Source organism: Mauremys reevesii, linkage group 3 (genome assembly GCF_016161935.1).
Source record: "Mauremys reevesii isolate NIE-2019 linkage group 3, ASM1616193v1, whole genome shotgun sequence".
Classification (NCBI taxonomy): domain Eukaryota; kingdom Metazoa; phylum Chordata; order Testudines; family Geoemydidae; genus Mauremys; species Mauremys reevesii.
Window position 1 is genome coordinate 126,585,733 of NC_052625.1, and position 23,542 is coordinate 126,609,274.

Below are 23,542 nucleotides of genomic sequence, written 5' to 3' on the forward strand. Positions count from 1 at the left end.
ATGAGCCTCTTTCAAATTACCGGGCAGCCTTGCAGGTCTCTGCCATGGAGCTGTAGAGATAAGGAGCGTGAAGTAATATCTTCTATTGCACCGGCTTCTGTTGGTGAAAGAGACACAGAACTTGCCGCAGAGTTGTGTAGCTTTAAAACTTGTCTCTCTCACCAACAGAAGTTGGTCCAATAAAAGATATTGCCTAACCCACTTTGTCTCTGTAATATCACGGGACCAACATGGCTACAACAATGGAGCTGCAGAGATTTTTTTTTTTAAATTATTTATATCCTCTTAGTGGTGAGCAGCAGATTTTTTTTTCAGAATTAAGCTATTTTTTTAAACTTTCACAAAATATGCCATATTATCATATCATTAGTATCTGACACTACATTTTGTCTAAGTCATAGATTGCTGTAGCTCCCTTGACTTCAGTGGAAGTACACAGAGTTACAGCAGCTGAGGCTCTGGCCCTTACCTTGACATCTAATATGTTAATTTTCTTTCCAGATACTGAAACTACAAGATTGAGAGTAGCTTTTGTTGCAAATGTAGACATAAAACACAGGTACATGAGAGACTCTAAAAAGGTTACAATAAACCAAAAGTCCCTTTTACTCTAAATGGAAGAAGGATGTTTTGAGAGAAATTTAACAGAAATATTTATAGAAAAGGTAGACCAAGGATATTTTCATACAGTACCTTGAGCAAAAAGAACAGGAGTACTTGTGGCACCTTAGAGACTAACAAATTTATTTCAGCATGAGCTTTTGTGAGCTACAGCTCACTTCTTCGGATGCATAGAATGGAACACACAGACATGAGATATTTATACATACAGAGAACATGAAAAGGTGAAAGTATGCATACCAACAGGAAGATTCTAATCAATTGAGATGAGCTATCATCAGGAGGAGAAAAAAAAACAAACTTTTGAAGTGATAATTAAGATGACCCATAGGAGGTGTGAGGAGAACTTAACATAGGGAAATAGATTCAATTAGTGTAATGACCCAACCATTCCCAGTCTCTGTTTAGGCCTGAGTTAATTGTATCTAATTTGCATATTAATTCGAGTTCAGCAGTCTGTCTTTGGAGTCTGTTTTTGAAGTTTTTTGTTGCAAAACTGCCACCTTCAAGTCTGTCACTGAGTGGTTAGAGAGGTTGAAGTGTTCTCCCACTGGTTTTTGAATGTTATGATTCCTGATGTCAGATTTGTGTCCATTTATTCTTTTGCGTAGAGACTGTCCGGTTTGGCCAATGTACATGGCAGAGGGGCATTGCTGGCACATGATGGCATATATCACATTGGTAGATGTGCAGGTGAACGAGCCCCTGATGGCATGGCTGATGTGATTAGGTCCTACGATGGTGTCACTTGAATAGATATGTGGACAGAGCTGGCATCGGGCTTTGTTGTAAGGATAGGTTCCTGGGTTAGTATTTATGTTGTATGGTATGCGGTTGAGCAAGCATTTATGTGGACATTTTATACTCATTTCACTTTGGGCATTCATTAAAAATCTACATTTTGGAATATAATGTAAGAAGTCTGACCCAGCCTTTTACATTTGACACAATAAGACTGACAGAACCTACTTCCCAAATAATTGTCCCCCATTGCAAATCACTGAGGTAGAAAATAATAATATGCAAACACCTCATTAAAGGATTCAGCGTGGCTAAAAATATGGATCAGTATATGCAATTGAAATTAATTACTTCCTATTTTTTCCCTCCTTAATTGTAGTTAATGTACATTTTAAAACTGAAGGTCATTAATAACCATAAATCAAGATATGCAAAATTCCTACAATAAGGTTAGACATCTAGATTTAAAACAAGAACTAGGTTAAAGTTGTTTTTTCTGACATATCTATTTTTCATAGCAATTACTATGAGTCTCTCTCTCCCCCCCCCCCTCCCCCATGTAAGTAGTATACTGGTATATTCCAGGACAAAAAAAAAGTTATAGTTTAAAAAAAATGTTTTGGAAATTCATGGTTAAGTTCATCTGTGGCTATTATTTCAAATTAATTTTTTATTTTTTGAAAGTTAATAATTGAAACAGTGAGTATGCCTAATATAATGTGTGTGTATGTTTCACTAATTAATCTATCCTGTCTTTTGTATATAAATCACTTAGCCAAAAAATGCCATTTGTTCTGAGGTCAATGTAATATCCAGGAAGATAAGTTATGGCAGACTTTGGCTAGAGTAGCCTTGCTTTGGTTTGTGAAAATCATATTTTTAATGCTATGGTAATGTCATTTTCAATTTGTAATACATATTAGAGTATACACAGAGAGTACACTTATAAAGTTTGTGGACAATACCAAGCTGGGAGGAGTTGCAAGCGCTTTGGAAGATAGGATTCAAAATGATCTTGACATACTAGAGAAATGGTCTGAATTAAATAGGATGAAATTCAATAAGGGCAAATGCAAAAGTACTACATTTAGGAAGGAATAATCAACTGCACAAATGCAAAATGGGAAATGACTGTATAGGAAGAAATAATGAAGAAAAGGATTTGGGGGTAATAGTGTGGATCACAATCTAAATATGACTCAACAATGTAATACTGTTGCAAAAAACATCATTCTGGGTTATATTAGCAGGAGTGTTGTAAGCAAGACACAAGAAGTAATTATTCCACTCATCACTTATAAAGCCTCAACTGGAGTACTGTGTCCAGTTCTGGGCATCACACTTTGAGAAACGTGGACAAATTGAAGGAAGTCCAGAGGAGAGCAATGAAAATGATTAGAGGTCTAGAAAACATGACTTGTGAGGAAAGATTGAAAAACTTGGGCTTGTTTAGTCTAGAGAAGAGAAGACTGAGAAAAGTCTTTAAGTACGTAAAAGGTTGCTATTGAGAAGAGGGTGATAAATTGTTGAGGACAGGACAAGAAGTAATGGACTTAAATTGTAGCAAGGGAGATATAGGTTAGACATTTCCTAACTATAAGGGTAGTTAAGCACTTGAACAAATTACCTAGGGAGGTTTTTAAAAACAGGTTAGACAAACACCTGCTAGAGATGGTCTAGATAATGCTTAATCCTGCTGCCTCAGTGCAAGGGACTGGATTCAGTGACCTGTCGAGGTCCCTTCCAGTCCTCCATTTTGATGATTCTATGATTGTGAACAACAAACTCTCTTATGCGAAATTAACATTGTACTTTAGGAAGAGAGTGGCAGAATTATAGAATTAAGTCAATCATTCACAAATCATAGCAGACACAGCACTGACTTTTACCTATGCCTAGGACTCAGCCTTTTTCTGGAGAGTCTGCAAAGTGCATGAAAAATGAGTCATGCAAACATTTTAAAAACAGTAACCTAGATGCAGAGCATGATGATAATCGAATCATAGAATCATGATTTGGACTACTTCTACATCCTGGCTATCTGAAAACTTATTTCTACCTTGAGTTAGATGTTAAAGATCAAATTCTTCTTCAAGTGCTTGTCCACATATATATTCCATTGTTGGTGCCTGTGTACCCAATACATTCAAGACAGTTTCTTTTGGCAGCAGTGTCCATTGGAGGTGGTACTGTATCCTGAGCGTCCTTGTGCTTCCAACTGAGGGCATAAAGGGTGGGACAATTCCAGTTGCCCCTCAGTTCCTGCTCACCATCCATTGCTATAAGTTGGAGCTTGAAATTACTGTCACTTTCAGATTTGTTTAAACAGATAGTTGGATATTTAGGCTACATCTGGGAAATATGGGGTGTGATTCCCAGCTCATGTACACATACTCGTGCTGACTCAATGAGAGCTATTACTTTAAGTAGTAGCATAGTCATGGTAAGATGGGCAGCTGAATGCAAACTTTCCTGAACCCCCTGGCTTTGTATTCGGCTATGCCAGACTGAATCGTAGGAAGTCTGTGAACAAGTAGCAGACTTCATACAGCAAATTCTACTTCTGTTTACCCAATTAGGTCTTAAAGTAAACATGGACATGCCAATACAGATTCCACAACAGAAAATAGAATTCATTGGGGGTATTCTGGACTATGCAGCACTGATAGTTTATCTACCTCCCGAAAGATTCCAGATCATACTCAACTTATATACCCATCTCCAGGCTCACCCCTGAACATCAGTAAGAACAGTTCTCAGACTTCAGAGCCATAGGCATCTCGCATCTTCATGACTCAGCATACCAGATCTCACCTGTGCTGCATGCGAAAAGGGTGTTTGAAGCCTTTACATCAGCCATGCAAACATTATCTGGGTATGCTGGTTCACATTCCATCTGTTGTCATTAAAGTGGTGGATGGACCCAAAAAAAGTCTACTGTACAAAGTTTGACTCAAGGCATTCCTTCTGGCATTGGCCACTATCAGAAGACAAAGAATCCTGTGGCACCTTATAGACTAACAGACGTTTTGCAGCATGAGCTTTCGTGGGTGAATACCCACTTCTTCGGATGCAAGAGCATCCGAAGAAGTGGGTATTCACCCACGAAAGCTCATGCTGCAAAACGTCTGTTAGTCTATAAGGTGCCACAGGATTCTTTGTTGCTTTTACAGATCCAGACTAATACGGCTACCCCTCTGATACTATCAGAAGACAGATACTGGGCTAGATGAACCTTTGATCTGACCCTAGTATGTCCGTTCTTAGGTTCTTACGATATGCACAAATCCTGTTATATCAAAAGGAGTTTCCCAAACACTTCAATCCAAGCACACCAGTTTAGATAAAACAATAAAACAAGTTTATTAACTACAGAAAGATAGGTTTTAAGTGATTACAAGTAATGAGGCATAAATGTCAGAATTGGTTAAAAGAAAAGTAAATGCAACTAATACCTAACTTAACAAGCTAAGTGAATTCAAAGCAAAAGTCTCTCTCACCACATGTGAGTCACCAAGGTTGATTGCGATCAACTGGTTGATCCTAGAGGATCTCCCTGTCATTCGCGATCTCTGGCAGCGCAGTGTGGCTGTCGCTAAGGCAGACTCCCTGCCCACCCCAACCCCACACCGCTCCTGGAAGTGGCCAGTGCAGCCTCATGGCTGGGGGGCAGGGCAGGAGTTTCCCTCCACGCGCTGCTCCTGCCTGCAAGCACCACCCCCACAGCTCCCATTGGCCGGGAGTGCTCCAGGGGCGGTGCTTGCAGAAAGGGGCAGTACGACACCACATGTCCCCAGACTCCCCCAGGAGCTGCAGTGGTGTGTTGGCTCCTTTCAGGAGCAGTGTGGGGCCGGGGTAGGCAGGGAGCCTGCCTTAGCCTCGCTATACCACCTACTGGGAGCCACTGGAGTTAAGTGCTTCCCAGCAGGAGGCCACACCCCAAGCCCCACCTTGATCCCTCTCCCAGAGCCAGCACCCTGTACCCCTTCCTGCACCCCAACCCCTGCCTCAGCCCTGATCCCCTCCCAGAGCCGGCACCCCATAACCCCTCCTGCACCCCAAACCTCACCCTGAGCCTCCTCCCAGAGCCAGCATCCTGTACCCACTCCTGCACCCCAACACTCTGCCCCAGCCCAGAGCCCCCTCCTGCACACACACTCCCTGCTAGAGCTTACACTCCTCACCCCCTCTTGCACTCTAACCCCCCTGCCCCAGGCTCAGACCAGGCCTCCTCCCACACTGTGAACCCCTCATCCCCAGCCCAGAGCCCGCACCCCCTCCCGATCCCCAAACCCCTGCCCCAGCCCTGTGAAAGTGAGTGAGAGTGGGGGTGAGTGAGCGATGGACACGGGGGGGATGGAGTGGGTGGAGCTTTGGGGAAGGGGCGGGGCCTCGAGGAAGGGGTGGAATAGATCCTGGGTTGCCCTTAGATTCAAAAAGTGATTTGGGGCATAAAAAGGTTGGTGACCACTGTTCTAGCATGTTCTTACTGGCTGAATTCCTTTCTGCCGGGATCTCTCCTCAGTCCAATGATGCTTCCTTTTTCCTTCAAGTGCTGTGCATAGAGATGAAGGGAGAGATATCTTGGGGCATCCGTTCCCCATTCTTATACCTTTTCCTCTTCTTTGAGAATCATCTCCAGCTGGGGTTCAGGAGACAGAAAGTATGTGGGGATGGGAACCTCTATCTGTTTCTTTGCCAAAATGTAAATTTCTCACTCACACCTTTTTCTTGCCAAAGACTGGCCACTTAAACAGGTAATAGCCCACTTGATTTTGTTGACACCTGGCTGAGGTGTCAGTTTGCCTTTTGTCTCTGAGGAAATGGTTTGTGGCTGCTTCCCCAGATATGGACTATGTCTTAGTAACATCATACTGTAGTATCTTGTAACTTTACATACAATATTGCCACACACATTTTACCAGGACAGTAAATATCAGGACATCATGAGTTTTCAGATGATACCGTAGAAGGCCTACTTTGTACAAAATTTATCATAGTCTTGAAAAAGGGGTGGACACAGGGATACACTGTCACACCCACATTCCCAGATCATCCCAGCAATAACTCATCTCTGCCCTAACTATTCTTTTGAGAGTGTTATGTAATCTCTTTCGGAACATGTCCAGTGATGGCACTTCAATGCCCTTTCTTGAAAGACTGTTCCAATGTCAACTTGCTCTGTTAAAAAATGTTTTATTATATCTGATCTTGATGTCCCCTTCTTTAGTTTGAGGTCATTAACTTCTTGTAATACATCCTTGGGCAACCTTGAATAAATCTTCCCTTGCTATCATTTCTGTGTATGGTGCTATTAAATTTCCCCTTCTTCTTATTTCTTTAAACTGTATAAATTACAGTTCCTTAACCTTTCCACATTCTTCTTTTTATCCTGTAAAACAGCATCTATCTCTTTAAAAAGCAATAAAAAATTTACTTGAAATATAAAATTGTGTCATTTTTCATTCCCTCAATCTTTCGAGAGTTTAAATTAGAACTGGATACAACTGGTTCTTGTAAGTGGAAAGGGATTTTTTACAATGTATTATCCAAGCCACTTCAGTTTTAATAAAAACAACTCTATCATATCTTTTTTTATAATCATTATTATTATTGTCATCTATTTGCAGAACCCAAATGTGAAGTCTGCATAGTCAGGATAGTGGATGGATCAGGAGATTGGTAAGGTTGGGATCCAGAGACTTTAAGATTTGGGTAGCTGGTCTATATTTACCCCCAGATTGGTAACAACCAAAAATTTTGCCATCCAATGGTTGTTGAGAGAAGTGGCTCTCAACTTTTCGAGACTACTGTACCCCTTTCAGGAGTCTGACTTGCCTTGCATACCCCCAAGTTGCACCTCACTTAAAAACTATTTGCTTACAAAATCAGACATAGAAATACAAGTGTTACAGAACACTATTATTGAAAAATTGCTTACTTTCTCATTTTTACCATATTATAAATTGATTGTCATATAAATATTTTACTTATATTTCAATGTATAGTATATAGAGCACTATGAAGTCATTATCTGTATGAAATTTTAATTTGTACGGACTTCACTAGTTCTTTTTATGTAGCCTGTTGTAAAACTAGGCAAATATCTAGATGAGTTAACTCCTGGAAGATCTCTGCATATCCAGGAGTACACGTATCCCTGTTTGAGAACCACTGGTTTAGAGGCCTTTATATTAAGAATTGGTGGCCCTCAGTGTATTTCCTGATGCACAAGTGCCCAGAGTACAAAATAATACCAACATTTTTACAACCTTTTTGGCAGTCTTAGCAAAAAGGTCAAATGAAATGTAGACCATAAGGAAGTATATGTAATGTAGATAAGCTATGTCTTCATAGGAAAAAAAAAAGATGTTTTTACATCAAGATAACTGTCTCAGAGTAAAATCCTAGAGGAGACAAGGCACTCCGGTTTTTAATGTCAAGCTCATCAAGGTCAACCCCGGGAAGAGAAAACAGGGTTGATTTCAACTAGCTATATCAAGATGAAAACTACGTGTGTCTTGTCCTCACTAAAATTTTACTTTGAGATAATTATAATGTAAAAAGAAACTTTTATTGCAGTGAAGACAAAGAGGCATTGATGGCTGCGATACAATGTTATGAAGTTAACACTATAGATATATCAGAGGGGTAGCCGTGTTAGTCTGGTTCTGTAAAAGCAGCAAAGAATCCTGTGGCACCTTATAGACTAACAGACGTTTTGCAGCATGAGCTTTCGTGGGTGAATACCCACTTCGTCGGATGCAAGTAGTGGAAATTTCCAGGGGCAGGTTTATATAGGCAAGCAAGAAGCAAGCTAGAGATAACGAGGTTAGCTCAATCAGGGAGGATGAGGCCCTGTTCTAGCAGTTGAGTGAAAACCAAGGGAGAAGAAACTGGTTCTGTAGTTGGCAAGCCATTCACAGTCTTTGTTTAATCCTGAGCTGATGGTGTCAAATTTGCAGATGAACTGGAGCTCAGCAGTTTCTCTTTGAAGTCTGCTCCTTCTCTCCTAGGGTGACCAGGGTGAATGAACAGAACAGGTAATCATCCATCCCCTGTCGCCCATTCCCAGCTTCTGGCAAATAGAGGCTAGAGACACCATCCCTGCCCATCTTGGCTAATAGCCATTGATGGACCTATCCTCCATTAACTTATCTAGTTCTTTTTTGAACCCTGTTATAGTCTTGGTCTTCACAACATCCTCTGGCAAGGATTTCCACAAGTTGACTGTGCATTCTGTGAAAAAATACTTCCTTTTTTTTGTTTTAAACCTGCTGCCTATTAATTTCATTTGGTGACCCCTAGTTCTTGTGTTATGAGAAGGAGTAAATAACATTTTTTTATTTACTTTCTCCACACCAGTCATGATTTTATAGACCTCAATCATATCCCCCCTTAGGTGTCTTTTCCAAGCTGAAAAGTCCCAGTCTTATTAATCTCTACTTATACGGCAGTTGTTCCATACCCCTAATCATGTTGTTGCCCTTTTCTGAACCTTTTCCAAGTCCAATATATCTTTTTTGAGATGGGGCGACCACATCTGCACGCAGTATTCAAGATGTGGACATACCATGGATTTATATAGAGGCAATATGATATTTTGTGTCCTATTATCTAACCCTTTCTTAATGATTCCAAACATTCGCTTTTTTTACTATTGCTGCACATTGAGTGGATGTTTTCAGAGAACTATCCACAATGATTCCAAGATCTCTTTCTTGAGTGGTAACAGCTAATTTAGACCCCATCATTTTATATGTATAGTTGGGATTATGTTTTCCAATGTGCATTACTTTGCATGTATCAACATTGAATGTCATCTGCCATTTTGTTGCCCAGTCACCCAGTTTTGTGAGATCCTTTTGTAGCTCTTCACAGTCTGCTTTGGACTTAACTATCTTGAGTAATTTTGTATCATCTGCAAATTTTGCCACCTCACTGTTTACCCCTTTTTTTCCAGATCATTTATGAATATGTTAAATAGGACTGGTCCCAGCACAGACCACTGGGGACACCACTGTTTACCTTCCTCAATTCTGAAAATTGACCATTTATTCCTACCCTTTGTTTCCTATCTTTTAACCAGTTACCAATCCATGAGAGTTCCCTCTTATTCCATGACAGCTTACTTTGCGTAAGAGCCTTTGGTGAGGGACTTTGTCAAAGGATTTCTGAAAATCTAAGCACACTATGTCCACTAGATCCCCCTTGTCCACATGCTTGTTGACTCCCCCTCAAAGAATTCTAGTAGATTGGTGAGGCATGATTTCCCTTTACAAAACCATCTTGACTCTTCCCCAACAAATTATATTCATCTATGTGTCTGACAATTTTGTTCTTTACTATAGTTTCAATCAGTTTGCCTGGTACTGAAGTCAGGCTTACCAGCCTATAATTGCTGGGATCACCTCTAGAGCCCTTTTTAAAAATTGGCATCACATTAGCTATCCTCCAGTCATTTGGTACAAATGTTGATTTAAATGATAGGTTACAAACTACAGTTAGTAGTTCTGCAATTTCACATTTGAGTTACTTCAGAACTCTTGGGTGAATACTATCTGGTCCTGGTGACTTATTACGCTTTAGTTTATCAATTTTTTCCCAAACCTCCTCTAATGATACCTCAATCTGCGACAGTTCCTCAGATTTGTCACCTAAAAAGAGTGGCCCAGGTCTGGGGATCTCCCTCACATCTTCAGCCATGAAGACCGATGAAAAGAATTCATTTAGTTTCTCTGCAATGGTTTTATCATCCTTGAGTGCTCCTTTGGCACCTCAATTGTCCTGTGGTTCCACTGATTGTTTAGCAGGCTTCCTGATTCTCATGTACTTAAAAAAATGTTTTGCTATTACTTTTTGAGTCTTTGTCTATCTCTTCTTCAAATTCCTTTTTGGCCCTCCTAATTACACTTCATTTGCCAGAATTTATGCTTATTTCTATTTTCCTCACTCAGATTTAACTTTAACTTTTTAAAGGATGCCTTTTTGTCTCTTACTGCCTTTTTTACTTTGTTGTTTAGCCACAGTGGCACTTTTTTGGCTCTCTTACTATGTTTTTTAATTTGGGTTATAAATTTAAGTTGAACCTCTATTGTGGTGTCTTTAAAAAGTTTCCACGCAGCTTGCAGGGATTTCACTTTTAGCACTGTACTTTTTAAGTTCTGTTTAACTACCTTCCTCATTTTTGTGTAGTTCACCTTTCTGAAATTAAATGCTACAGTGTTGGGCTGCTGTGGGGTTTTCCCCACCACAGGGAGGTTAAATTTAATTATATTATGGTCACTATTACCAAACGGTCCAGCTATATTCATCTCATGGACCAGATCCTGTGCTCCACTTAGGACTAAATCAAGAATTGCCTGTCCTCTTGTGGGTTCCAGGACTAGCTGCTCTAAGAAGCAGTCATTTAAGTTATCAAGAAACTTTATCTCTGCATCTCGTCCTGAGGTGATGTGTACCCAGTCAATATGGGGATAGTTGAAATCCCCCATTACTATTGAGTTTTTTATTTTTATAGCCTCTCTAATCTGCCTGAGCATTTCACAGTCACTATCACCATCCTGGTCAGGTGGTCGGCAATGTTCCCTCTAATTTTTTCCATCCATGTGTGGAATAAATTTTGTTATATGCACCGAGGTATTTGCCTATATGCACCACCTGTAGAAACACAAAAACCTAGATATAATATATATTTTTTAAAAGTTACCATAGGGATAATTACTCCAGCCAGGACAGGTTGGCATTTAAAACTCACTACTCAGAGAATTACATTTAAGTGGAAGAGAAATAAAAATTATGAAATGCATAGACCAGTCAAAACACTAAAATAACACTTTGAAAGAATAAAATTACAGAGAATATATATGCATTGCAGGAAATACCAAGAACAACAATAATACAAGTATGTGTTGGGAGGGGAGTGTGAAAGAGACTCTCTGTGTGTGTGTGTGTGTGTGTGTGTGTGTGTGTGTGTGTGTGACTTTTGTAGTTAATAAATTTGTTTTTGCTTTATCTAAACCAGTGTGTGAAAATTATAACTCAGGGGTAGGAAGCCGATTTAAATTCCTCTCCACATTGACGGAGGGAGTGAATTTTATGATCTTATGCTGTACTGTTCCCTGTGCAGTGCAAGACCATATAATTTTGAGTTTATACTCCAGAGGGGGTGTGTGCCTGAGGAGCTAGGAGGTGCCCTAGCTGAAGCCTTCCCATGCAGGGCCTATCAAAGAGCTTGCCTGCATGTAACTGCAGCTGGGTGTATCCCTACCTGTATGTATGCTGATGAAAGTGCAGGCTGATCCTGGAGGGCTTGTCAGCTTGTCACAGCAGTACAGTGTAAGAGAGAGCCCAAGCTGATGGATCAGGGGAGGGTCAGTGGTACCCCAGTTCCAGGTGGCACCCCAGAGGGAACCCATCACAAAAGTATACTCTGATATTTCTTGGGAACTGAGAACATTACTTGTGTGGCACTCTGCTGGTGTTTGGTCTCTTGCAAGGTTTAATTAATTTAGAACCACTACAGAACAAACCACTAGATAGCTAATTATGACTCCTTTTACAAATTTGAAAAAAATTAGTAGATTGATATTAGCAACTAAATAATTTTGGTGGTCCTTTTCTTTTATGTATGGAAATCTCTCAGGTATTTTTCCCTATAAACTTTTTTTTTCTCATTACAGATTCCAAGCATGTGTCTATTTTGCATCTGTCTTTCAAGCTATCTCATGTGGCATTCATTACTTGGCTTCCGTATTCATGGCTGTTACACCTAAATTTGTATGCAGTGTCCCTGGAAATGTGACTAGTATACTGTTCAGCAATTCCTCTAGTTCAAGAATAGAGGATATTTGGACACTGTGGACATCAACAAAAAATTACATTGTGGTCCAGCTGGAAAATGGAGAAATTTGGGAACTTGATCAGTGCAGCAGGTCCAAGCGGGAGGGCAGTTTGTATCCTGCATATGAATATAGTGGCAACAAGTCTGTTTTTTCTTGTTCTGATGGATATATCTATGATCAAACAAAATGGAAGAGCACCATTGTTACAGAATGGGATTTGGTCTGTCACCGGGAATGGCTTGCAAAATTAACTCAGCCCACATTCATGCTTGGAGTCCTGTTTGGAGCAGTGATTTTTGGAGATATGGCTGACAGGTACGGTGCCATCCTCTTAATACTGTAGTTTAAGAGTGCAATAACTCCGTATGTGCCTAAATGCTTTGCTCTTATATGAGATATTAATTTAAAAGAAGTTTAATCTAATTGTCGTTTTATTAACAAATGTGTTCTTCAACATAGCTTATATTTATCTTTCTCTGATACAGATGATTTGTGTTTTTCTATCAGAAAACTTAAAAAACTGTTGATAGAATTTTTTTTTAAATGTCATGCTTTATATCAAATGTAGGCCCTGATCCTGCAAGCTACCCCATATGTGTGGCACCTTGTACCTAAGCAGAGCTTTCTGCAGGATCGGGGTCAGAGTGAGTTTCCCTGGTCATAGTTCTCCCTTTCCCTCTACCCATTCTGCTCATCTTATTTATAATAAAAAAGAGAAATATTTATGATGGATATGATGAATAGTTAAACCTATGCTGTAAGGTTAAAAAAATATTTAAAAAAAAAACAAATTTCCCGACCTCTGTCATTACTACTACTTTATGGGACTGATGCAAAGACTTGGGGATTTGAATTTGGTCCTGTATTACTAAAACTAAAAATCTACTGTATTTTTCACCATTATTGGTTTACCTTTTTTTTTTTTTTTTTTGCATTTCAGTCTGTATGAAGGAAGAAAATAGACCAATCAGTTTCCCTTTAGTTTGCCGTCAGTTTCACCTCCTCCAGCAGTAGTATAATGCTGAAATATTTCAGTTGTCAACACATTATGTAAATGCATAAAGAGGAGCTTATTTTTTCAGTTGGATTTTATAAAAGTATGGAATTTGTTCTCTTAATCTAAGGTTTTGTAAAACTTTCTTTAATACAAAACCTGAATTTAGAACCTAAATTGAAGTGACAGTGTCTCTTTAAATCAGTTATATTTTCAGTTAATATGCAGACACAGGTAATGACATTATACTCACATAAATCTCAGTTAGATTAGCTCGCGCTCTAGACAGCCATTTAAGAGAATAAACATATTGTATATTATGGAGTTACAACAAAAAGTTTTACATCTGAAAGTTATTACTATCTGGCAGCTTTTGACTGGTGGGAAATAAGTTGGTAGTTTCAATACAGTTTTCAGTCAACAGATGTTCCCAGCAGAAGAATGACCACAGCAGAACTAATTAGCATCTCTGCTGAGAATCTTGGCAGAGATTAAGGAGTGAATGGGCATGAAGACAACTACCTCCTCCATTTTTCCAAGGCCTGGTCTTCACTACATAGTTAGGTGGACATAAGGCAGCTTACATTGACCTAATTATGTCAGTGTACACACTACAGTCTTGTTCCCGACAGTGTAAGTGCCCTACTACATGCATAGGCGCCGACTTATATGGGGCTCTGGGGCTTTAGCCCCATGAATAAATCCCAAGCAGGGGCTCTGCCCCACCAATGTTTTTTCTCCCCTGCTTGGAGCGCCCCCCCGCTGCTGCCGCCGCCGCCGCCAGGGCTGCCCAGAGCCCTTTAAATCCCAGCCGCGGCCGGGAATCAGAGGGCTCTGGACTGCCTGCTGCAGCGGGAAGCCCAGAGCCCTCTGATTCCCGGCGGCGGCTGGGATTTAAAAGGGTCTGGGCTGCCTGCCGCAGCAGGCAGCCCAGAGCCCTCTGATTCCCGGCGGCGGCTGGGATTTAAAAGGCTCTGGGCTGCCCTCCGCAGCAGACAGCACAGAGCCCTCTGATTCCCAGCCGCGGCTGGGATTTAAAGGGCTCTGGGCTCCCCGCCGCAGCGGGAAGCCCAGAGCCCTCTGATTCCCGGCTGCGGCTGGGATTTAAAAGGCTCTGGGCTCCCCGCGTTTGCAGGCAGCCCAGAGCCCTTTAAATCCCAGCCGCAGCTGGGATTTAAAAGGTTCTGCGCTCCCCGCGGTTGCAGGCAGCCCAGAGCCCTTTAAATCCCAGCCGCGGCTGGGAATCAGAGGGCTCTGGGCTGTCTGCTGCGGAGGGCAGCCCAGAGCCTTTTAAATCCCAGCCGCCGCCGGGAATCAGAGGGCTCTGGGCTGCCTGCTGCAGCGGGAAGCCCAGAGCCCTCTGATTCCCGGCCGCGGCTGGGATTTTAAAAGCTCTGTGCTCCCCGCGGGTGCAGGCAGCCCAGAGCCCTTTAAATCCCAGCCGCGGCTGGGATTTAAAAGGCTCTGGGCTGCCCACCGCAGCAGACAGCCCAGAGCCCTCTGATTCCCGGCCGCGGCTGGGATTTAAAGGGCTCTGGGCTCCCCGCCGCAGCGGGAAGCCCAGAGCCCTCTGATTCCCGGCCGCGCTCGATTTAAAGGCTCTGGGCTCCCGCGGTGCAGGCAGCCCAGAGCCCTTTAAATCCCAGCCGCAGCTGAGATTTAAAGGGCTCTGGGCTCCCAGCGGTTGCAGGCAGCCCAGAGCCCTCTGATTCCCGGCCGCGGCTGGGATTTAAAAGGCTCTGGGCTGCCCGCCGCAGCAGACAGCCCAGAGCCCTCTGATTCCCGGCCGCGGCTGGGATTTAAAGGGCTCTGGGCTCCCCGCCACAGCGGGCAGCGCAGAGCCCTCTGATTCCCGGCCGCGGCTGGGATTTAAAAGGGTCTCAGCTCCCCCTGGCTGCAGGCAGCCCAAAGCCCTTTAAATCCCTGCTGCAGCTGAGTTTTTAAGGGCTGCGGGCTCCCTGCGGTTGCAGGCAGCCCAGAGCCCTTTAAATCCCAGCAGCGGCTGAGATTTAAAGGGTTCTGGGCTCCCCGCCGCAGCGGGCAGCCCAGAGCCCTCTGATTCCCGGCCGCGGCTGGGATTTAAAAGGGTCTCAGCTCCCCCCGGTTGCAGGCAGCCCAGAGCCCTTTAAATCCCTGCCGCGGCTGAGTTTTTAAGGGCTGCGGGCTCCCCGCGGTTGCAGGCATCCCAGAGCCCTTTAAATCCCAGCAGCGGCTGAGATTTAAAGGGTTCTGGGCTCCCCGCCGCAGCGGGCAGCCCAGAGCCCTCTGATTCCCGGCCCCGGCTGGGATTTAAAAGGCTCTGGGCTCCCTGCGGTTGCAGGCAGCCCAGAGTCCAGCCGGGGCTGGGATTTAAAGGGCTCTGGGATCCCCGCGGCTGCCAGCAGCCCAGAGCCCTTTGAATCCCAGCCTCTGTCCGCTGATTGCCCCCTCCCCAGACCCCTGCCCCAACTGCCCCCCAGAACCTCCACCCCCTATCTAAGCCCCACTGGTCCTTGTTCCCCAATTACCCCCTCCCGAGACCCCTGCCCCTAACTGCCCCTTGGGACCTCAGCCCCTATCTAAGCCTCCCTTCTCCTTGTCCCCAACTGCCCCTCCTGAGACCCCACCCAACTCCCCAGGACCGCACCCTACCTGTCCCCTGATAAACCTCTTAGACTCCCATGCCTATCCAATTGCTGCCTGTACCCTGACTGCCCCTTCGAACCTCTGCCCCATCCAACTCCCCCTGCTCCTTGTCCCTTGACTGCCCCGGAACTCCCTACCTCATCTCCAACCCCAAACTGCTTACTGTGCCACTCAGACCAGCGTATCTGGCTCCATGCAGCTCCAGACAGTTGCTGCCATGCTCCCCCATGGAGCCCACAGCCCTCTCCCACCCCCAGCACCTGCCTTCCAGATTTGAACACCTCAAAATTCAGGAGTGCTCAAGCTCGGTTTGGGCAGCTTTTACTTCATTTCTCCCAAATCAGTTTCTGCAAGGTGCCAACTGAAGGTGTTGGAGAACAGAGAGATCAGGTGGCCTCCTAATGCCTGGAAAAGAGACAAAGGCCGGAGGAGGGAGTGTCAGTGCCTGTGGACTTCTGGGAAGTGCACGGTGTGGAAGGGGATGCTGTGATGCTTTGGAACATCTCCATACAAAGCCAGTCAGGACTCTGGGGGAGCCTCCTCTCTCGGAGCATACTGTCTCCAGGGCAAGAAGCTTACACCTTCCTGGGTCTGACCTCGGAGCATTCAGCATGCCCTTCCACGTCATGCACTTTCCAAAGTGAGTCTGCCCAGGCTGGTCCTGGGGCAACCAGAGGTCGCTGCACCCCAACTCTGCAGTCAGATGTGACTCTCAGCCAGACAGTAAAACAGAAGGTTTATTAGATGACGGGAACACAGTTTAAACAGAGCTTGTTGGTACAGAAAACAGAACCCCTCTGTCAGGTCCATCTTGGGGGGTGGGGAGCCCAGAACCAAGTTCTGGGTCTCTCCCAATTTCCCCAGCCAGCTCCAAACTGACACTCCCTCCTCTGGCCTCTGTGTCTCTTCTGGACAAGGAGGCCACCTGATCTCTTTGTCCCCAACACCTTCAGTTGGCATCTTGCAGGGGAAACTGAGGCACCCACACAGTATTCAGAGAAAATATTAAGAACATTCCCACTTCATCACAACAGATGCAACAAAATATAATACTGTATATTGAAGTAGGCAAGTGCTGCTTCTGACTTTCCACTTTTAATTGACCCTTGTAATCTTGTGGCACTGACGCGTTGTAGCTTCATTTTATATCGGCTTACAGGGCGGGAGCGGGGGGGCACCACCATTTTGGGCCCCACCAAAAATTATACAAACCTGCCGCCTATGACTACATGGACATCAAAACGCCAGCTCCATGAGAGGCATAGGGCATAGGCTGGTGTAGTTAGGGAAATGCTGTGTCTGGGCAGACACTGCAATACTTACATCTGCTGTTGGCTGTCTTGTCAGTTTCAGCGCTCCATGCTGGAGCCCTGAAATTGACAAAAAAAGCCAGGCAGTTAGAGCGCAGCTGCCCCCATTTCCTCGCTCGCAGCCGAGCTGTGCTCGCCTGGCTCCCCCACTCCGGCTGGGAGTGGGGACCCCGCCCCTCTTCAGTCGGTGGAAGTGATCCTGGTGAGGATGCACACCACCGACAGAAGGAGGGACATGAACCACCACAGTAATTACTGTGGTGGCGGCTCTAAATTGACCTAACACTGGTCGACTTAAGTCTGTAGTGTAGACATACCCTAGGTCAGGGTTGAAGCACATTGGCAGGGCATTGTAGGGAAATTTGCAGTGCAGCTGTCTGAGCTATATCTGTTCTGTAAGACTTCACATTCCAGTATTATTTTAATGTGGTACCAAATTCATGTACAAAAAACCCAAAACCGACCCCAAACCCAAATCTCCAAAAGCTGCTGCTGCTGAAGATAGAAATAATACATCCCTATATCAGAGAATAAAAATGAAACAGTGCCTGTTCCTTATCTAGTCGACACCTGAAACATACTCTTTATTAATGAACATTGTTAAACAAAATAGGACAGAGGTAATCTATAAATAGGTTTTATATCTGTTAGAGTTTTTCTCTTCAGTTGAATTTATTGGTGTTGACTTCTTCTGGTTATTTGTTTATATACAGCATGTTCTGGTAGATCAATATGTTTTCTACCTGAGATGATATGGAAACCGGACAAACAAATTTAGGATTCCTTTTATGTTAAAGACCTTTGTTTCAGAATGAGGAATGACACATAATTAAAGACCTGGCTTGTAATATTTATAATAAGAAGCTAACATTTCACATAATTTTATTTTCCTGCTAATGTACTTATTATATATGTGACATTTAACATAGGTGGGCATTCCTGGTAGTGAGTTTGTGTGTGCACTTATGAAATCAGAGAATTTTGGGGAAGTATCTGATTACCATTTATTAGATATTTTATCTTCATATAATTCGGAGGAATTAAGGTAAAAAACCTTTCATTGGAACCCACGTTCATGGAAAGTCGGGTGGGGCTCCCTTTCATCAGTGCTACTTTTAAATTGGTCACAGTGATAGGTACAGAAAATATAAAAGTTTTTCCCTCACCTAGAGAACAATGTATCAGAGCTAAGATCAAACCTGGGACTACTGTGGTAGTGCAGTGCCCTAAATACAGCACTAGTGATACTTTTCATATTTACTATAATTCTTATTGATAAGATTTCCAAAGTTGCAGTTGCTTTTTAGTACAATATTTATCACATGCCACCCCATTGTTCACTCTGTGTGTTTGTTCTATCCTTCCCTCACCTTGTGTCTGTCTTATGTATCTCCATTATAAGCTCTTTGGGGTAGGGATCCTCTACAGCTCTGTGTTTGTACAGTGCCTAGCACAATGGGGTCATGTTCTTGGTTGGCCCTCAGGCACTCTCATAATAAACCTGGTTAATAATAAGAAATAATTATGATGTTTTTATTGTCATGTGCAGAGTGGGAAGACGGTATATAATGTGGTTCACAAGCACTGGTCAGTTTTTATTTGGCATTGCAGTGGCGTTCACATTTGACTACTACAGCTTTGTGATCATACGTTTTCTCCTTGCTATGGTAAGTATAGATGCTCATCCTAATTCTTTTTAAATGCAGTTTCCTAACGTTCCTCAGGAAAGCCCTCCATAATTTCTCCCTATTCCGTCCCTTCTCCAGGTTTTAAAAGCCCCATGTGTTGCCACAACACTCTCTTTAGCAAAGGAGTGAGAATCTGAACACTGCTGCTTCTTCACCCTTCAGTGTCCTTTCTCTTTGTTTTAACAAGAAAGGGTGCATATGAAGCAATATTTGGTGCTTCCTTCATCAAGGGCTGACAATGCTTCTTTTAGCACAGTCTCAACCCCAGCTAGACTGGTAGTTAGGTGAGAGACGAAGTTTGAGTAGCAAACTCTGGTTCCTGCATTGCAGCTTGCATTGCATTGTTATTTATGGTGTATTACTAGAAATAGACTTTATTTTTGTTAAAATATAGTCATGGTTTTACCTCAGCTATGTTCATGGATAGGGGATAGTTGCCCTTTTTTCTGATGTGCATCTTTTCTGTCTTTTAAACTACATCTAAAATGCTGGATATATGTGTAAACAGATAGGCTTGGTAAACATTCTAAAAGCTTCTACTACACTTGTGTGTATGTCAGCATATTTAATTTTTTTAGCAACCAATTTCAAATTGCTACCCTATATACTTTTTGTGGGCTTGGCAGTTCATAGTCCAGGTGCCTCTGGGCTTGCTTAATCAGTTATGAATGTAAAAAATTGCTTGAGCCCCAGCACCTCTTTGACTACAAATTAAGCACTGACAGTGATGTCAACAGGAGTCTCTCTGGGCATTGGATGAGGGTTGAGGGGGTTTATAAATGGAAGTGCTAGAGATTAAGACTCTGATCAAACAAGCAGACCCTGCATGGGCACAGAGCCCCGCTGAACTCAGTGAAGCTCTGCAGAGGCCTAAGTATCTGGCCACAGGGATCCACTTCCAGGACTGGGGCTTAAAAACCCTAATCTTACACTATTGAAATCAATGAGGCCATTCCAGTTACCTTCACTCTGTGCAGGATCAGATCTTAAAGGATGATTTAGATGGTTAAGTTAATGCATATATATTTTTCACTTTTATATGGGAATTTATTAATTGGCATTTTTATAACTGGAGATTTGATTAATCAAAATATTATATGGGAAGCATCTTTAGATTTTCTAATTGTGTGTTTTTAAAGTTTTCAGATGTCTAAAGCACTAGATATGTGCCAGAGAAATAGAAATAAGTACATTCACTAAATAAATACTTTAAGGCAGAACATTAGTATGGTTAGAAAACTTATGGGAGCTTATAGAAGTGTAAGGAAAATTCTCTTTCAACTTTGTAAAATATGATTTAACAGGTGTGATGGGGCAAGGCCAGAGGGCTACAGTAAAGTAGTGAGGAACAGGTATGTTAGCCCCAGGCTAAACAAATCCCTGGTACCATGGTAACCAAATGGCAGTTGCTCCAGGTTAATCAAGACACCTGGGCCAATTAGATCCTTCTGGAAGGCAGTGGAGACAGCTAGGTTGATTGGGACACCCGAAGCCAATCAAGGGCTGGTTGGAACTAGTTAAAAGCCTCCCAGCTCCTCAGTGAGGTGTGGGTGTCAGGAGCTATAGGAGGGAGCTGTGCTGTTGGAGGAATGAAGTGGTACGAATCCATGTAAGGAAGGAGGCCCTGAGGTAATGGTGAAGGAGATATTGAGTGGGGGCTACTGTGGGGAAGTGGCCCAGGGAATTGTACATGTCCTATTTCCAATATGTCAGCTACCATGGCTGCTAATTTTAGGGTCCCTGGGCTGGAGCCTGGAGTAGAGGGTGGGCCTGGGCTCCCCCCTCCCCTCCCTGATTAATCACTGAGACTGGGAGACAACAGAGACTGTGTGAGGGAGGATTGCTTCTCCTCACCTCTGTTGTTGGCTTATGATGAAAATGGCTCAGTAAGCTGTGGCCCTTGCCTCTGAGATAGAAGGGCTACGTGGAGGGTCACAGTGAGCCTCTGAGGCTAGCAAAAATCTGTCAGGAAATGCAGGACCCATGGAGTCAAGGACAGAACTTTTTGTTACATAGGATAATATACTAGGGGGTGGAATTTCATTATTTTGAAATATGCAGTTCTGTGGTATGCAGGTGGTTATGCTTAAAACTAAAGCCAAGATTTTCAGAATGGCTATTGGTTTTGGGAGCTTCAATTTTTCTAGTGTCCAACTTGTTTCACCTTCAATGGGCCTGATTTTTAAAGGTTTTTTTAAAAGATATTACCCACAAAGGTATCCAAAGTCACTACCCATTTCTGAAAATCGTGACCTGATATTTTACAGGTCTGAAATTAGTTTTGCCAAATGTTGATTGGTTTTTTTTCAGGATTACTGTTGCTCTTTCTCATCATATTCCAATACAGGACAAGTTAGGGGGCTCTTAAGACTTCCAACATAAACAAACATGGAAGTATTAGTCATCTGTTTTTGGTGTTGTCACTCAAAGGGAATAGACATAAGCTTTTCTCTGTTTTTTCCCCCTCAGGTTTCAAGTGGCTATCTGGTTGTGGTTTTTGTTTATGTGACAGAATATGTTGGCATTAAAGCTCGAACATGGGCGTCCATGCATGTCCATGCTTTTTTTGCTGTGGGAATCATGGCTGTGGCACTGGTGGGATTTTTGGTGAGGACCTGGTGGATCTATCAGATATTCCTTTCCGTAACAACTCTCCCCTTTGTCTTGTGCTGCTGGCTGCTCCCAGAGACACCTTTCTGGCTACTGTCAGAGGGAAGATACGAAGAAGCACAAAAAGTAGTTAATATAATGGCAAGGTGGAATAAAGTAAGCACTCCTTGTAAAATTTCTGAACTATGTTCAGTCCAACAAGATGATCTAGTCTGTTACAGAACAGGTGGTAATGACATTTCTACAGCGAAGAAGCACAGCATCTTAGATCTGTTTTATAACTGGCACATTGCAAGAAGGACCATTACAGTCTGGCTGATTTGGTTCACTGGGAGTCTAGGATACTATGTATTCTCCCTGAGTTCCGTCAATCTTGGAGGCAATGAATATTTAAATCTATTTCTCATAGGTAAATATCTGATATATTTTATTCTGCTTATGACAGAACTAGAATTTATAAATTATAAATGTCTAAAGATCTAACAGTCAATTTCCTGACCCTCAATTACCTGTACCATCACCAACCCCATTTAAAATTGCAGATTTAATTCTTGTCAACTTGAAATGTAGTTATTTTACAAAAGCAAGCTTAGAATATGTTAAGGTACTATATTGTCCTTGACTTCTCCTGCCAATTTTTCTGCTTGTAAAACCACATTATCCTATTTTTTAAATTGTTTCTCTCTGCCTGGTTGTTCTGTGAAAGAACCACACAAACAGGGAATATTGACTAACAATACAGGGGAAACTATTAAATTGATTAAATACTATCCAAGTAAACAAACTGAGAAAAATAGATTTTCTTTACTCATTTTTTTTAGTTATAATAATATGAGCTTAGTGTTACCAGTATTATCTAATAATGTTTAAGTTTGTTAGAAATGTGTTTTTTAAATCTAAGGGTCAATGTTTCTTCAAGTTAGTCTTTAATTTAATGTGGTTGCAAATTTTCTCTTGATAAAATTGGTCAGCACATAATAGGGCCTGATCTAAAGTCTATTTAAGGTCACTGGAAAGATTCCCATTGAGTTTGGTGACCTTTGGATCAGGCTCCAGTCCTGTAAAGGACTTAAGCACATGCTAGCTTTAAGCATATGAGTAATCACAATAAAGTCAATGTGACTATTCATGTGCTCATAAGCACTTTGAAGGATTGGAATACTAGTGAATTAATTTTAAGTTGCCATGTATTATTACATGTTAGTAACTTGACTGTTGTGTTGAGAATAGGATGCTAATGTTGCTAAAATGACTAAGTTATGATACAGTACTGTAAATAAATCACTGTGTTAGCAAATTTCAAAGATATTTTCTTTGTCTTCTGTGACCCACCTCCTAGGGTCCAAGAGCCTGGGCTCCAGCCTGAGGCTGACATCTACACTGCAGTTAAACAGCCCCTTAGCCCAAGCCCAAGTCAGCCTGTGGGTTTTTAATTGCAGTGTAGACAGTCCTGTACAGATATATCTCCCCATCATAAAGGCAGCTGCAGCTGCCTTGTGCCTTATAGCCTCTTTCCCTGGTGGATTTCTTATTCCCGACCACCACATTTATGCCAGTGTAAGCCCTCCACTGACTTTTTTGCCACCAGAGGGTTTATCCCAAAATATTGGTGAAATACATCTTTCACCTAACGCCTATATCTTTTAAAACCAGTTTAACCACTAGACTGACTAAATGCTCATAAAAAGTAAATCAGAATTATTTTAAGTGTATTTGGCATCATATTATCATGGATTAAAATCAGATAAATTCATAATGACAGGTGCCGTGGAGCTTCCTGCGTATGTCGTTGCTTGCATTGGGATGGACAAACTGGGAAGGAGAAACACATTGACTCCATTTCTTATATCAAGTGCAGTGATCTGTGCTTTGATTATGCTGATCCCTCAGGTTAGTCACTTAACATTTAAAATGTACTTATATTGTGGGGAATCTGAGATATGTTAATGCAACATCTCTTTCTAAGGCCTGAGATTAATTAAATGTTGTTTAGAAATGAAGCTGGATTTCTTTCCAATAGATTTTCCATATTTCTGTTAAGGGTTCCAAACTAGCATTTCTAGCTCTTAATTAAACAAAGGGTTGGAAATAAGCTGGTTAGTAAACAAA

General features: G+C 42.4%; 1 protein-coding gene across 6 annotated transcripts in view; it reads left to right on the forward strand.

Moving 5' to 3' along the window:
* The window catches only part of SLC22A16 (solute carrier family 22 member 16), a 58,074-nt gene that overhangs the window by 28,708 nt on the left and 5,824 nt on the right, over positions 1–23,542 (forward strand). For 5 of the 6 annotated variants that reach the window (XM_039529096.1, XM_039529095.1, XM_039529097.1 and 2 more), the window contains 4 exons: positions 12,045–12,521; positions 18,685–18,802; positions 21,293–21,842; positions 23,196–23,323. In XM_039529096.1, coding sequence (XP_039385030.1) covers positions 12,045–12,521; positions 18,685–18,802; positions 21,293–21,842; positions 23,196–23,323 — 1,273 coding nt within the window. Of the gene's footprint in view, positions 1–7,024; positions 7,045–12,044; positions 12,522–18,684; positions 18,803–21,292; positions 21,843–23,195; positions 23,324–23,542 lie in introns of those variants that run through there. The other variant, XM_039529098.1, reaches the window with a different exon arrangement.